Genomic DNA, 17,143 nt, shown 5'->3' on the forward strand with positions numbered 1-17,143 from the left:
TAAACTGAACATTATGCTCTTTAAAATGTAATTCTGGGAATCTAGTTGTGTGCTTAGCTACTCAGGCAATCCAAACTGCACTTGTCCATTGGATAATCTGTTTCTTTGGGCTGATTTTGGAATGTGATCATGAACTCTCCTACCCATGCCTTTTGTAATAAAATGTGCTGTACTAAGTTCCATGGATAGTTCTGTGCCCATGCATAGGAATGTCAGCCCCCATTGTAGAATCTGTCTTTTTGGAAATCTAACTTTTGTTTTTCTTTTTTTCTCTTTGTTATTGTTTACTTGATGTTCTTGTCACTTTTTTGCCTCTGTTTTGCTCAGGTGGCTTCGGTGCTGCTCCAGTGTTTGGCAGCCCTCCCACTTTTGGGGGGTCCCCTGGGTTTGGAGGGGTGCCAGCATTCGGTTCAGCCCCAGCCTTTACAAGCCCTCTGGGCTCGACGGGAGGCAAAGTGTTCGGCGAGGGTACAGCTGCGGCCAGCGCTGGAGGATTTGGGTAAGTTAATGTGGGTTTAGGGTTTGGCAAATAAGTGTTCTTACTTGATGCAAAACTCTTATGCTTCATTCTGTATCCAGTAGATTTTGCAAGTAAAGAAGGGTCTAGAGATCTGAAGTACATAGCTGAGCAGTGGGCCTCTTCATTAGAAAAACCTACCTGAAACGAAAACTGCAAAAGCCAGTCGTTCCTATTTCTGAACATGCTGGCCCCAATAAAAGTAACAGGTTTTCGTTTGAATTTGGGAACTTTCAAATTGAATCCTAGAATACAGAAGTAAGACCAAGAGCATCCCACCCACCTGTCTAAGTAGCAATTTATTCCTTATTTGCACACTAACAAGTGTGCCTTCCAGTCTAGTTCTAAATGTGCCACACAAAGCAGCTTGTTTCATTTCCCTGTGGAATGATAAATGTGTTTAATCTCTAGACTCATCCCCACCTTTGGGGCTGGGATAGAGATTTTTGAGAATAATTCAGTATCATAACTCATCCCTGCACAGACCATACTAGTAATATGTGGTAGACTCTAGAAATGAGGTACTGATTTTTCCACTTTTTATCACTTACATGGCTCTAAAATAGTATCTCGCAGCAGATAGCACTTTATTCCCCATTCAAACCCTGTGAAGCAGCAAGTGATTCACCCCACGCCTTAGAATTGATGGTAGATATCTAGCTTTCAAAGCTACCCTTTCCTGAATGTTCACATCCCATGGTAATCAACCCCCGTCATTTTCTGCAGGGAAGTCTTGTAGAACTGTCTATTGCAAGGTCCAGTGGAGAAGCTTTTATTTTTTGCCCTGTGTTGTAATTTCCCCAATCTCCGTATTTGCGTATCCCATGAGTGTCTGCACTGGGTTCAGAGAGGAGCTATCTTTACATAATGCACCTCTGTATTTTCCATCTTCCAGATGGGTTTGCAAATGTTAACAAGTTAATCTCAACACCCTTACGCAGTGGTCAGTTAGATGTTCTTCAAAGCCCACTGTACTCCATGGTAAATTCTACCGCAAGGCCCATGAATTCTGTAGTACTGCAGTGCAGCAGACTGGAGAGTTACTTCAGATAAGCTAAAATTGGAGGGGTTTGTTCATTCAAATCTAAAAGCAAACACAGGGACGATTGCACTAATTGTATTTAATTAGCTCCGAAACGCAATTTATGTTGCTCTGTCCTAGTTGCTTTCAGTTGCTCTTGTGTGTTCAAAACACATGCAGCAAATAGCAGTGCTGAAATTTCAAGTCTCATTAGGACTCCGAGTTAATATCTCATTTTCAGGAATGCAGCAATTCACATCCGTGAGAGTTCTTAAGGAATTGAAGACTTGGGAAGGAAGTGGCTTCCACTTAGTCTTCTTCACAGCTTGAGAAGTTACTTAGGCAGCTTTGAGATCTTATTCTAAGAGATTTAGAGTCCAGTTTTTTAAAAAAAACTAATGATGGGAATTGGATGTCTAGATTCCCTAGGTAGCATTGAAATCCCACACTAATCGCTTAAATCAGTTGTGCCCGAACTTTTCCTGTCACACCCTCTCTCCACTCCCCCCCCCCCTTTGTAATGTAATCTGTCTGTGCCCCCGTGCTCCTCCCCCCAACATTACAGCAGAGGAATTTGAGCTGATGGTGGAGCGAGAGGCAGAACTATAGATGGGGGAAGAGCTAAGGCTAGAGATGAAGTTGTCCTAGGGATGAAGAGGGAATGGGGGCAAGGTGGGAATGGGGCTGAAGTGGGGCTCAGTGATGCTCCCTCTCAACCTCCCATAGAAGCTAACCTGGGCCCTGCCACATGCCTCCTGAATGTTCATCAACATGTGCCCCAGTTTAGGGACCACTGGCTTAAATTGACATTTGGCAAGTCAGTTCATCTATGTGTGTCTCCGTTTTTCCATCTGTAAAATAGGGATAATGATCCTAATCTCCTTTGTTCTCACTTTGGTCTCTACTGAGGGGAGCTATGTAAGAAGTAGGTAATAGTATGTGACAACCTAGACTTTGGAGCACAATTCATTGCCAGGCAGATTCTGCTGTACAGTCTATAGCTGCAAAATTGTGTAATATGCAAGGCCTAATATTATCTTCGTTGTATAGATTGGGGGTGAGGAGTGGAGCTGGCTTGAGAAATTGAAACCCAGATGAAGTCGTTTGCCCCAGGTATTGGAGATGGGACAAGTACTTAGCTCCTTCAAGACTTGTGCTCAGCCCATGAGACAACATTGCAAGCTCAGCCATGTACTTAGTTACATCATTTCTTAACAGCTTGCATCGCTTTGAGGAAGTGCAGCAAAAAGCAGTTTCTATTTCTTGAGACCTACAAAATTCTGTGTCAAATCTAAAGGCGAGTTGGGATGGGACAGGCCTTCACTGGTGCCACCTTAATGTCCTCCAAACTCTCACTTTCACAATGACACTACATGAGAAAATCCCTGAGAATTTGGATCAAAACCAGATTGACAGGATAAGTTGTTAACAGGTTGCATCTCCAGCTCTAGAATTTGAACTTATACCATTAAAAAGTAAGTCAGTTGTTTGTACTCTAATCTCTCCTAGTCTCTTTCAACAGCCATTTGCTTTAGTAGCAGCTGAAAGGTTGAGGCAGTTAAACCGCAGGTTTCTTTGTTGCTAATTTTACCTCACGTTCTTTTCATATCTGGTTAGATGGTTTGTTTTCTAAAGCCACAGAGCCATAAAAACCTGTTGTCAGACACTACTGGCCTTTCCTCCCCCTCTTAAAAATACCACTGAGAAAAGCAAGATAGCCCACGCTTTATTTACAATCAAGAGCAAAAGCCATCTGCAAATAGCCACATCAAGAATCCTGTTTGGTGCAGGCTTACTTGTTGAATTGCAAAGTCACTTAAGTGCTTGTCTGAATCTGATACCATATATGGAAACTACCTGCACAGATCACTGTCTCAAAGAGAGCAAGGCAGAGAGGATTACTTGTTTTTTTAAGCAGGAGATTTGCATGCAGCACTTCTGCAAGGGCTGTTGCTTTTTGAGAAGTATGTTTTGATGCTTCAGATGTACTCTTGATCTGGATGGATGGAGAAGTAGATTAATTCAATGCCGATTCAGATTGAGCATCACAAATGAATGGAACTTGCTGGGCTCAGCCTACTGCCTCCTTGACATTTTATCAACAACAGGAAACAAGCACACTGTTTGACTTGGCTGACATTGCTGTCTGCATTACTCAGTTCTCAGGTGCATTGTCAGAGCTTTGTGTGGAGAAACTTTAATAGCTCGTGCCTGCACTATGCCCAGTTCAAGATATTATATCAGTGGTATAAGCCCATTGTTTTCAAGCATAAATAGAGCATACAACATTGGAAGAGGTATTGGTGCCAGTGAGACCCATGTTAGATGGAATTATCATGCCATGTCATTGATGTGATACTGGTGTTGGTGTATTTAAAAAGAAATATTTGCCTGAACAGTGCTTGGTTGGATGGGGTGAATGGACGAAGGTTGATCTGGTTCTGTCTATAAAAATACATTTGTTTGTTATTTTCATAGTGTGCCCCCAAAAACTGTAAAGTTAATAATACAAAGGGATTTTAAAAATGGTTATAATAGGTCAAATGAAAGAAGTGTCAAAAGCAAGGAGAGGTTCAGGAAGGAAGAGGAATAAGGTGTACTTCAAAATAGGGAGGAGAAGGGAAATAAGACTGGAGAAGGCTTTCTGGGTTAGGCTGAATAAGTCACTGCCCTGGGAATCGGGAGACTGGATTCCAAATCCAGCTCTGTCCTACCCCTTGCCCTGTGACCCTGGGCAAATCACACAACCCCTATGGCCTGTTCTTCCCCTCTGTAAGACACAGTAATGATGCAGCATTTTAGAACTGGATGGATGAGAGATGGTGCCGGTGGTAATTTATTATATCACCATGAGGGCAGGAGTTGGGATTTTGTGGCATGAAAATGCACCACAGTTGCTTGTCATATGTTAAGGAGAACTTTTTCCCCATGGGCTCACTTGTTTCCTCTGAAGAGCAGGTGAGCAGAAGGCTGGCTGTGGTACTCTGCAGATTCTTAATGAAACCAAGAAATAAGCATCTCACAATAAGTGGGTATATAGTAAAAGAGTTCTGAGGCTTCAGGGAATGCTGCTTTTGGGGGGGGGGGGCAGACACACGGTCTTCCTTTGAGTGCTGAAGCATTTGTGAGTGTTTTGTTCTCTTTGAATTGCAGTTTTGGTGGCACCAATAACAATACCGCATCATTTGGCACCCTGGCAAATCAAAATGCTCCTACATTTGGGTCACTGTCCCAACAGACTCCTGGTTTTGGCACGCAAAGCAGTGGATTCTCTGGCTTTGGATCAAGTGGAGGAGGTAAGAGAAGCTGAAATGTCCCTGGCAGAGAGTGAAAAGAGGGAGACCTAACAAGGTTTACAAAGCTGGGAATGGGAGGAGAATAGAGCATTATATTTTTCCCTTTTCTGATTACAATGAATGCATATTTCCATTTCTCGTTTGGATTTACCCCGAATTTGAGAGAGTGGAGGCTACACAGGCATCAGGTGGATCTCTGCCCTTAACTCTTAACTGGTAGAATACAAGTGAACACAACCAGATTTGCTTGTAACCAAGAGCACTGGACTCACAGTATCTCTTGTTCTGCCTAAGCTCTCACAATAGCTGCTCTTACAGTCTTGGGACTCAGAATGTTCTGTATCTGCAAAAGCAACGAGGAGTCCTGTGGCACCTTAAAGACGATCCAGTTTATTTGGGCATCAGCTTTCATGGGTAAAACACTTCAGCAGATGCAGCAGAGGGAGTTGGTGAGGAGTATGGGCTAAACATAGCACTTGAGTGCTTTTCTCAATGGGACTCTGTTCCAGAGCTGACCTAGAATATTGAGGAACAGATGTTGATGGAGCTGCACTAATTTACGTGGAACTGAGGTTATTAGAAGGCACGCAGCCCTGTTTGTGCTCTCCTTGCTCTTGCTTGCACAAAAGCAAGTTTCACCTTTTTAAAACCAGCAATTTGTTTTTATGGCAATGCCAACAGTTGTTTTTATTACACACATCGGCTGCAAATGAGATGGGTTGGGTCATCAGTAGTAAAGGCTGTCACTTGCAGGCCGGCCACGTTTTTTTCTCGGTGACAGTTTTGACATTCATTGTTTGCCCATCCTTTCTCTAGGGATGTTAAATTTAGATTAATTGGCTAGTTGAATAGTCGATGCACTTTGCATCGACTGTTTGATTAGTTGATAAAGGCGCCTCCAACTTTGAAGTGTAGCAACAGTCCCAGGTCTGTTGCTATACTTCAGAGGTGAAAGCGCTGCTGGGAGCACGGGGTCAGAGGGGGACTCAAGCAGTCCCCCGCTGTCCCTGTGCTCCCCGAGGCATTTTCCTGCGAGAGTCTGGCCCCAGGCTCCACGTGGCACTGCTGCTTTGAAGCACCACCTCCTCTTCTCTCTCCCCTCCCCCCCCCCCACTCCCTCCGCCCTGCCTCTTTCTGATAGCAAGTGGAGGGAAGTGACTAGTATGTCGACTATCCAACAAACATTTGCTTATCAGATAGTTGACTAGTCGTTCACATCCTTACCTTTCTCTGGCCTAATTTGGGAGGAGAGATCTTCTAATGCAGCGGTTCCTAACCCAGGTTCTGGAAGTGTCTGCCAAGTGGAGCCTGCATTATATTTGCTGGGGCCTGCAGCAGAAAGCTCAACTCCCACTGCAAGGGAAAGAGCCCGGGGCCCTGCATCTTACCACACAGAACTGAAGCTGAAGTAGTGTAGCTTTGGGGGAGTCCCTGTGGGATGGGACCCCGGGCAGTTGCCCTACTTGCTGCCCACTAGTGCCAGCTTTTACAGTTGTGACACAGGTGGTATGTGAAGTTTTTAGCATGCTGGGAGCAGGGGAGGCTCAGAAAGAAAAAGGTTAAGAACCCCCTTTCTAATGGAGTATGGGAGGGTGAACCTACTATGTGTCGCATGCATTCTTTATGCTTTTAACAGTAATCCTTTAATCTTGCGTTTCTCTCAGGCTTTGGCTTTGGATCATCTAACACGTAAGTACCCATCACTGCCTTGTATCTGATTTTCCTTTAAATATATAAAAAGAACTAGAATAGAAGTGCTAGAGAATGTGTGAAAGGAAGCTATGGAACGCACACTAAAATGCTAATCCTAGTTGAATTTTTAATCAACGAAGGAAAATTATTTCATTCCCTCTCATTTCTCCTTTTAATAGTATTATCCACAGCTCAGTAGATGGCAGCTTTCTTCAGCATGTCCTTTTCTCTCTTATGGGGGATTATGTAGTACTTTTTTTTCTTGATTGCAAAGTGCATGGTAGGGATGGGTAAATATGTATTCCCATGGTAGCCATGAAATATGGTGCAAAATACCAGATCATCTTCCTGCTCAGAATGAGGCTTTATTTTTCTAGTGGTTCTGTTACTCCTAGGAGATAAGTCTCCTATTTCTATTCCCTCCTCTGCCATGGAGTTACTGGGTTTCCTTAAGCAAGTCATTTAAACTTTGTGCTTCTGTTTCCCCATCAGTAGAATAAATGTCAGCATATCTACTTCACAGGTATGTTGAGACAGTGTTGTTAAGCCTCAGAGGAAAGGTGCAGGAAGGCTAGTGAATTCTATTAAAGAGCTTCCATTGGTACATTGACTGGTATGGCGGTTCTGGGAAGCTTTAGATAGTTGCTAGATTGCTAGAGATGAAAAAGGACTCCAGCTTTCTCACTTACCTTGTGCTGCTGTTTCACAGATCCACCTCGGGGTTTAGTGGTTGGAGAAGCTGAGAGGGGATGTTCTTGAGCCCCTTCCACCCATTCTGTGATCGGCCAAGCCAGAGTTGCTCTGATTGGAGATCCCTTCATGATCAAGCATCAGATCAGCTTTCCTTGGAAATGTCAATTCTTCAATTTCCCTTTTTAAAAACACTTGATGCTTATTTTTATGTAGTAATTATTCTTGCTCTTAAATAAATTGTATTACCTGCTTCAGTGTGGTGTGTGTGGAAGAGTCTTTCCAGCATGTATCTAGAAAACATCAGCTTATATTATCACCCCTCCATGTGGACTGGATATAGATGCTGGTAAAGCAGGGGTGGGGAACCTTTTCTGAACTGTGGGCTACTCACCCACAGAAAAATCAGTCTGAGTCCGCACACAATGAGAAGTAAAGAAAAACAAAACCTTCACTGACATTGCCCCTGATGGGGAAAGAGAGAGACACTCCCTTTATTCTCCCTTACACACCAGACTGGAGGGGAGCCCAGCTTAGTAGATTTTGTGTTGTCCAGCTCCGTGGTCAAGTACCAGGGGTGGGGTTGGAGCACCGGTGTGGGCTTTCCAGTGCGGGGGGAGGGAGGCATGAGCCTCAGGTACCAGATCCCAGAAAGCCGGGGCCGTATCCAGCCCCTGGGCCTGAGGTATCCCACCCTTGTGTTAAAGGATGCCTCTTGCCCAGCCCGCCTATGTAAGAAGCCCTGGAGGTTTTTCACCTTCCTCTGTAGCATGGGGCATGGGGCACGGGTCACTTGCGGGAGGATTCTCTGCATCTTGGGGTCTTTAAAACATCGTTTGAGGTCTTCAGTATCTGAGATATAGGTGAGAGGATTATTCTAGCAGTGGGTGGGTGAGATTCTGTGGCCTGCATTGTGCAGGGGGTCAGACTGCAAGATCATAATGGTCCCTTCTGACCTTAAAGTCTGAGTAAGAAGGAAGAGGATAATTTTGGGTCTACACCAGTGTAGCTTTCATTGAAATCAGTGTGGAAGTTGTGGTCTTTTTTTTTATGACCGGGCAAGTATTTTTGACCCATCAAGTGACAGCTGTGTGCACACTCACCTCACTAAAATTCTGAGAACTGTGGACCCAGTCTGAGCCTGCAGCTTACTGGGGAAGTGGAACGTCAGTTCAGATGAGAAATGAGGTGAGCGTAGCACAAATATTGTTAACAGCTACACTCAGCAAGGTGCTGGAAAGCAAGAGCGCTCTCCTTCATTTTTTGCAAAGCCTACTGTAAAAATTAGCACCACTGAGTCCCCTTTAAAGGAAAAACTTTGAGCCTTTGTACTAAAAGTATGACATCCATCTAGAGACACTAATGCTTTTCATCTTGTAGCTTTGGGCACTGGATCCTTTTGTTAGCGCCACTTTTACCAACCCCATCAGATACTTTTTAGTGGTTCCCCACTCTGGTCAGAAGCATTTGTGAATTTGTCTTGTATGTGTTTACTTGAAAATATTTAGCAAATGTTTTTAAAGCATGCCTTGAAGGCATCCACAAAAACATTTTCTCTCTCTCTTTTAATGCATCTGACCTCCATGAAGCCCCCAAGTGAAGTGATGGATTTTCTCTGCACTGTGAAAGATGCATTTGTACTTCATAGTAGTTTGTGTTGTATTCTGTCCTGTTACTGTCAGTATAACATAGTGGTTCTAGTAGGAGACTTAAGAATATTGAATAGAGCGGTGTTTCAAATGAGAAGCTTTCTAATCTTATTTTAAATAGACGTGCAACTATGTGATAGGAAAATATTATCTTGGTCTGGGGTGACATCTGGGAGCAGAATTGGTTGTTGAAATGATAGCTGTGTGTATACATGCAGCAAGGCAGTTTTCAGTTGGATGTGAGGGAAAAGCTTTCTAACAGTAAGGATAGGTAATGAATGGGCTTCTAAGGGAGGCTGTGGAATCACTGGAAAAATTTTAATAACTGTTTAGACAAACACCTGTCAGAGATGGGCCAAATGTCAGCAGCAGGGGCTGGACTTAATGAGCTCTCAAGGTCCCTTCCAGCCATACGTTCCTGTGGCTAGTGATGACTTCATTTTTACTGTGTCCAGTTTGCAGCTCTGTATTGAAAGCAGTCTCTCATATTAGCAGTTTCCTGAAAAATCCTTGTTGTTTGGGATTCCTAACTCCAATTGACAAGTAAGCCTAGCAGCTGACCTTCTCTCATCCCAGTTGTGGAAGGTGCCCTTCATGTGTGATAAACAGCAACACCCATTTATCAACTAAGAGTGAAACTGGTAAGTGTGGCTTAAATAGATGGTCATAGAAATGCAGGGTTTGTTTAATGTGTCTAGGAAAGAGAGGAAGTTGTTCTTAGATGGGGGCAGGCTTTTATGCAGCTGTAAATACTAGGGCTCCACTCACACCCTGCATGTCATGACCCATGCGAGGTGAAATGGCACTGCTTCAGCCCCTCTATGACTAATGCAAAAGGATATGTCTACACTTACCCCCTAGTTCGAACTAGGGAGGCAAATGAAGCATACCAAAGGAGTAACAGTTAATTCGAGGGAAGGGTTTTGGATCGCACTACCGCGTCTACACGCGGCGAGTTAATTTGGGTGACTGGCATTTTAAAATGACGACCAGATGCGAATATGCTAATCAAGCACGGGATATTTAAATCCCGTGCTTCATTAGCAACTTCGGTATGCTTCATTTGCCTCCCTAGTTCGAATTAGGGGGCAAGTGTAGGCATACCCAAGCGCAGTATGTAGGTAGGGACTATCTCCTGGAATTTTGTTAGAGAAAACTGATGCTGAAGTTCCAAAAAACTAAGGAGAAGGGGTATATATGAGAGAACTTAGAGGAGGGGTGGGGAGCTTTTTTGGGGTCGAGGACCACTGACTCTCAGAAAAATCAGTTGAGGGCCATGCAGAAGTGAGAAGCACACAAAAAAAGCCCTCGGTGATGTAGCCCACAGCTGACAAGAAAGACGCCCCACCTTGCACACCAGAGCCTAGGTGTGCCCTTCCTTAGGGCCTGTGGTGGGGCAGCAGGGGAATTGGAGTGCCAGCACAGGCTACCCTATGCTGGCAGGGGCCCTGAGCCTTGGGGGCCGCGTCCAGGCAAGTGGGGGGGCTGCATGCGGCCCCTGGGCCTGAGGTTCCCCACCCCTGACTTAGAGCATGGCGTCATTGTGCATGTACCTTGACTACACCCCAGTCTCACCAGGGCTAATTGCGCTGCTGCCATCACTGTGGTTTCTTTCTTACTTATAAATAGAAGCTGGTTTGGCCCAAGCTGTTGACCTTAAATTCTTTGCATTAATCCTCCATCACTGTGGCATGTGACACCTCCTAGCAAGGCCATATCAGCTGTGCTCCCCCAGATAGCAAACAGGCCACTTGCTATGAAGCAGATTGGCTTGGTAAGAATGTGAGGCTGGCATGTTAAGCCATTCTCAGTTCTTTTTTAGGACGATGGGAGCAGTTGGGGGTCGCCCCTCCTCTTGCTCAAGACCTGTTGATCTTTTTTCCCTGCTGAAGGGACAAAAAGATTGCTTCGGACTTCAAATCAAAGGAAACCCAAGTTGTGGTTTTGTCCTGCCTGCAGCCACCCCTCGATCATAGTAAGCAAGTCCTGGAGCGAAATGGCTGGCACCCAACACCTGAGGCGTGTGGGCATCCAGTTTAGCTACGCAAGAAGCAGAGTCGCACTGAGAAAGCCGTGATCGTTGGCGTGCAGGAATTACGTGCATTTTTATTGGATGGCTCGAGGGCTTTGGCAACTGTATATGGAGACTTTCCCTTATAGCTCGATGCACTTCAAATCCAACCCAGGCTGCTAGTCGCCGAAAGTCATTCCCATCTGACAGCTGTTCAGTGGCCTGTCTGTGAGACGTTGGCTTCTGTCCAGTTTCTAGTGGGCAGGTGTCCACATCAGAGAATAAAGCTACTACCCTAGTTAGTGCCCTTGTTGGCAGTCCTAGCAAAGACACCATCGCTGCACGGTGCTTAAACTTCCCTAGTTCTGTTGCCTCAGATTGGCTAATCTTTAAATAGCCTTTAATCTCAGGAGAGCAAGTGCACCAGCTTTTCATGAAGAGTATCTGCTAAATTCAACCTTGTATGGTCGACTTTACAATAGTGCAGACGCAGTGCTGTGAAAGTTGACGTTCTTGGTCTCCGGGAGATGTCACAGCAGGGCACTGTGGGACCTCTCTTTCAACACTGCTGCTCTCCAGGTGAACAGGAAAAGCCCCAAGAAAATTAAATTTCATTTCCTGTGTGGCCAGCGCGGCAAGCAGACCTCAAGAAGGCAGCATGCCTGGCTATGAATTCCCAAGGGTCATAGATGAGCACCAGTGTGGAGTGTAAATTAGACATACCGAAATTACTAATGAAGCGGGGATTTAAATATCCCACGCTTCATTAGAGTAAAAATGGCCGTTGCAGTAATATGCCCGCAAAAAGCGGCAGTCTAGACAGGGATCGGTCGACAAGGAAAACCTTTTCTGACCGATCCCTTATGCCTCATGCAACGAGGTTTACAGGATCGGTCGGAAAAGGCTTTCCTTGTCAACCGATCCCCATGTAGACTGCCGCTTTTTGCTGGCAAATTGTTGTGTTGGCAAAAAGCAGTGGCCATTTTTATTCTAATGAAGTGTGGGATATTTAAATCTCCACTTCATTAGCAATTTTGGTATGTCTAATTTACATCCCTCTGGTGACAGAGGGATGTAGTCTAGAGACATACCCAATGAGCTTAGCTAGCCAGTCCATGGATTCCTCCTGAGATGACACTTCGGTAACATTGGGCAGCAGCTTAGAGGACAGCATGGAAGAGGAAACTGGCCAGCATGGTAGCAGAGCACAGACCGCCAGGGCATCTTTATTTGAAGACAGTCCCCTCCTCCCTAGATGTCTCACAGCCAGGCCCTGATCCCGGGCAGGGCACTTCTAGGGAGTTCACATATTTTTAGCGAGCTGTAAATGGGTTAAGGCAGTCGGGTATGATCTGCGGCAGCCACTTTGCTTACACAGCAGAGGCTCCTTGGAATAGTTTGATGATGTGTCTGGAGACGGAGTAGGAATCTTCCCTGCACATCTCCATAAAGCTCCCCTAGAGGAACTCTCTGATCCTTCTCACAAGGTTTCTGGAGAGATTTGCCTCATTCTGTCCTCTGTGGTAGGACACCTTCCCATGCCAAGCCAGCTGTAAGTGGTCTGGTGTCATTGCAGCACAAAGCGTTACAGCATAAGGTCCAGGTTTCTGGCCACATTGTCAGCGTCTGCTCCCTGTGTCACTGATTCGGAGAAGACTGATATCTCGCATGGAAGCCTGGGTGAGGCAGGGGAAACTATTAGCTGATGCCTTTGCAGAAAACCTGTTTGCTCATCCCCGATGAAGACTGGCTTGAGCCCCTACCCTGCCCCCAAGCCCAGATCCCCTTCGCCTCTGCGTGCTCCTGCAGGAAAGGAAAGTTGCATTCTCCCGGCAAATGAAGGGTGCCGAACACACAGGTCCCACATTAACCCTTGCCTGGCTTTGCTGCCATGCTCAGACCTTCTCCTCCCCCTCCTCAGGCTCGAGCCCCTGTCTGCCCCTTACCATGCCTACCACCAAACTGAGTCCAGCTGCTCCCCCAAGAAGTCTGTGGTGTACTGCTGCATAGTGGCCCTTAAAGACACAACAGTGACCTTGTACATAACACATCCTTCTGGTCTTTAGACAGACCTTCCTTTTATGCTAAGAGATTAGGTTTTATGCTCAACAGGGTATCTCCTGTACACTTCACGAGCTCTCTGGCTGGCAGAAACCTGCAGGCGAAAATGGACTAGGGATGAAGTGTTCAAGGAGCAAATGTGATCTGCCCGCTTGGACAGAGAGTGCTTAAACGGGTGGAGGAATACGCTACCCCTGGAGGTGCGAGCGGAGCATGAGGACAGGAGCTTGCAGGGAGCTGGAAATGAAGAACCAGGTGACAGTCTTGATGACCATGGCGGATGTGATGTGCTGCATGGTGGCCTTCCAGGACAGCTCCATGCACAAACACTCCCTCTTGCGGACCCACGATCCTTCCTCACCAAGGGATCCTAGAACGTGAGATAGTCATGGGCAGCCTCACACTGAACCCGCAAGAATGTGTCCCAAAGCAAAAGGCTGTCCTTCTCCTACCTGTGATCACTCCTCTCTCCCCCTCAAGCTACCATCCTGAACTTCTTTTCTGTCCCTGCTGTGTTCCCTAAATAAAAGCGTATTTTTTTAATCGTCTCTATTGCTTGTGTTAAGCAAGCACACTGAATGCAGGAGCACCTCAGTAAGAGCAATGTGATTCTTGAATCACTGGCCATTCATAAAGCTCTCTTTCAAAGCCTCTGATTGGCAGTTCCCCTTGATGTGCTCTCCTTACTGCCCTGGTGTCTGGCTGCTCATAATTACTGGCTAGTCGCTGAGCCGCAACGCTACCATATAAGTTTCCCCCTTACTCTCTCAAATATTACGGAGCACCAGCTGGCTGCCGCACCAGCGGGAATGTTGTTTTCACTGAGGTCTAACCTAGTTAGTAGACTGCAGAACCTTCCCTTTAAATGCCCAAAAGCACATTCTCCCACCACTCTGCACTGGCTCAGCCTGTAGTTGAGCTGCTCCTGACTGTGGTCCAAGGTGCCCGTGTTCAGGTTCATGAGCCTCAGGAGCCCCCACTGGTAATTTTCCAGGCAGGAAAGAGAGATGCAGCTTGACAAACCGGCAGGAATTCTTAAAGAAATGCGCATCATGCACCTTTCCCGACCATCCCATGTTGATAGCGGTGAAACAACTCTTGTGATCCACCAGTGCCTGCAGCACCATTGAGAAGTGCCCCTTACTCTGTGGCAAGGTGGTTGAGTGCCAAGATGGGGATGTGTTTTCCGTCTATTGCCCCATCACAGTTAGGGAAGCCCATTGTGGCAAAGCTATCTGCTACGTTCTGCATGCTTCCCAGAATCGCTACCTTCCGTAGCCGAAGTGTATTGATTGCATTGGCCATTTGGATCACAGCAGCCCCCACGGTAGGTTTCTCCACTCCAAACTGATTCCAAACTGATTGGTGGCTGTAGCAATGCAAGCTTCTACTGGACAATTACCACTCCCTTCCCCACTGTCAGAGCGGGGCTCATGCTGGTATTCTTGCACTTCAGGGTGGGGCGAGGGGGGGAATAATTCACAAACGTCCATAAAAGAGGCCTTATGCATGCGAGAGTTTTGCAGCCCCTGCTGATCATCCCATAGCTGCATTACTATGCGACCCACCAGTCTGTGCTTGTCTCATGGCACCAGCATTCCACTGAGTCTAGAGGATTGAATGCCGGCAGCATGTACCAGTTGCTCAAATCAAGTGTTTTCCAGCAGAGTATGTTCATGGCCTTCCTGAGATTCATCCTCGTTCCAGTGGACCCTGGATACGCTCCAGCATATGGTGCACCATGGTTAATATGGGTATTTTAGAAATGTGCATCTCTCTGAGTCTGTTTGTTCAAAACTCCTAAACAGTAAGGGCTTCATGTATGGGTTAGGGAAATGGCTGCATTCACAGAAACCGGGGTATGGCAGTTAATGGGGCTAGTACCATCAAATTGGGTCGGCAGCTTCCTTTTATCCTAACTTAAAGCAAGCTCAGGGTTTGGTTGTGCCAGGAAAATGGGAAGTCCCTGGAATTGGGCTGTTTTCCATAACATGGAAAGGGAGGAGCTGATCGGGGGAGAGCAATATGTAGAGTGACTCCTAGGGGCAATGAGCATGGGGAGAGCTATACCACTGGGGGTAGCCACACTACCAAGAGAGTGGCCCTTCAGGGCTTGGGCACGCCATCTTCCCTGCCACCAGACTGGGTAAGTAGCCTTGCCCCAAACCCTTCCCTCCCCACTGGCCCTTGGCCACAGTGCCAGAAGGTGGGAGGGAGAAAGCCCTGCCAGATGGGAGGTGAGAGAAGCAGCCCCTACCTGATGGGACCCCTAGCCCCAAGACTCTTTTCATCCTTTGAAACCTCACTCTTGCACCCCCCCTATATCCACAGTCCTCTGCCCCGAGGCCCCCTCATGAATCCCCCACCTGGCTCCTGCATTCCCACGTCCTCAGCCTCCTGCCCACACATCCCTCAGGCCCTACCCTGACTCCTTCAGCCCCACACATCACCAGCCCCTGGCCCTGAAGGACCAGGACAATGCCAGGTAAGTCTTCCAGTGGTTGCCATGTTTTGATGCTCAAAGGGATCATGAATGGGTTCCGTGCTTACACTGATGGCGTCTGCACAAATAATCGGGGCGGGGGGGGGGAGAGAGCATGAAAAGACTGTTTGCCATTGCTGTTAGGCAGGGGGGAGGGAAGAGATGAGTATGTTATGGGATGCTGATGGTATGTACCAAGAACCACCCACTGCACAGTTTTATCCCAATGTGCAGTGGGAGCATAGCCCAGACGGCAAAGGGGCGCAGGAACTGTGCATTGCTCTCAAAGTCGACGGTATGCATCCCGAGTAGCGATGCTCTATTTTGAACTGCGCTGAATTCTTGCATGCAGTGGGGACATGTAGCTTCAACTTTACAAAATCAGGTGCTAAAAAATCAACCCTAATAAATTCTACCTTGTCCTGCAGTGTAGATGAGGCCATATGGACTCTTCCTATCTGTGTATTTCAAGAGACTGGGGAGAAACCAGACTGGTTATTCCTTTTCTCAGTTTTATGTAACACAGAGGAGGGGAAAAAACTTCCTTTTTTGTGGGAGAGGATGTTCTTTTGGGGCCTCTTGTCTATCGTTAAGATGAAAAACACAATTATTTTCCTTTCACCTTTAATTGCCTTAAGCATGTGAACTATCTATCCCTTTTCTACTCTCATTGGCTTAAAACGTGAATTCCCTGCCTGCAGTAAAGTGCTTCTGGCTACATCTCTGGACAGGCAGGAGCAGAGGAACTTTGGGCACCAGTCAGGTCTGCAATTGGGAGAGGGGGCAGAAATATTGAACCATCTGTTTTTTGCCTGGGGAGCAGCACTTATCAGGAGACTGCTTCTTCTTTGGGGTACAAGCCACGGTGTTTGTGGCCTCATTGGCTGCTCCCAACAACTGCTGGGGGAAGGTGTGACATTGCTCCAATTGCCTGTGTTGGTGGGAGTCATTCCGCTACTTATAAATAGAAACGCATCCAGACAAGGGGCCAGACCAGAGATTCCCTGCATTGTTTTCAGACCTTGGAGGGATTGTTCAGACCTAAAGCAAGAGCAGATTTCCAGACCACATCACCCTGTCGTGCCATGTGTACGTGTACATAGCTGGAGGCCTCACCTTGTCCTCTAGTGCTGCCGAGACTGTGTTTTCTAGTGAGCTGCAGCCTGAGTTTGGCACCGCTCCCCTCATTCTTCGCAGCCGCACCTGCTGGATCCTGTGTTGCCTCCGCTCCCCACCTTTTCCCAAGTGTATTGATGTCAAATATATGTCCCAGGCCAGGATTTCTTAAGGAGGGTAAATTGCCACACACTGTGCCAGGCTGATTCATCGTTTCCTTTTCTAGCAAAGTCACGTGCACGATCTCCTCCCTCCCCACTCAGCTCCCGACCTGTGACCCACTTACAGATACACCCTTGAACCAGAGCGGCGACAATACTGTGTTGATAGGGTAGGTGTGGCCAACCTGAGCCTGAAAAAGAGCCACCATTTACCAATGTCCATTGCCAAAGAGCTACAGTAATTTGTGAGCAATCCCCATCAAGTGCCTCCTCTCCCATCTCCAGCATCTTTTGCCCACCAGCAGCCCCACCGATGGGTGTCTCTTTTTCCTTCCCCACACCTCCCGTCCACTGCAGTCAGCTGTTTCATGGCACTCAGGAGGCTCTGTGGAGGAAAGAAGGAGAGAGGGTGCCATATACTTGGAGGAGGAGGTGGAGCCAGGAGTT

At 46.8% G+C, this 17,143-nt stretch overlaps 1 protein-coding gene across 2 annotated transcripts in view; it reads left to right on the plus strand.

The window, feature by feature from the left end:
* Nucleotides 1–7,473, plus strand: part of NUP214 (nucleoporin 214) — an 86,688-nt gene extending 79,215 nt beyond the window's left edge. For both annotated transcript variants that reach the window (XM_075905426.1, XM_075905427.1), the window contains 4 exons: nt 328–499; nt 4,692–4,834; nt 6,499–6,523; nt 7,236–7,473. In XM_075905426.1, coding sequence (XP_075761541.1) covers nt 328–499; nt 4,692–4,834; nt 6,499–6,523; nt 7,236–7,269 — 374 coding nt within the window. In that variant the 3' untranslated portion in view covers nt 7,270–7,473. The remainder of the gene's footprint in view (nt 1–327; nt 500–4,691; nt 4,835–6,498; nt 6,524–7,235) is intronic.
* Nucleotides 7,474–17,143: the final 9,670 nt, after the last annotated feature.

The sequence above is a fragment of the Pelodiscus sinensis genome, chromosome 22 (assembly GCF_049634645.1).
Source record: "Pelodiscus sinensis isolate JC-2024 chromosome 22, ASM4963464v1, whole genome shotgun sequence".
Lineage (NCBI taxonomy): Eukaryota > Metazoa > Chordata > Testudines > Trionychidae > Pelodiscus > Pelodiscus sinensis.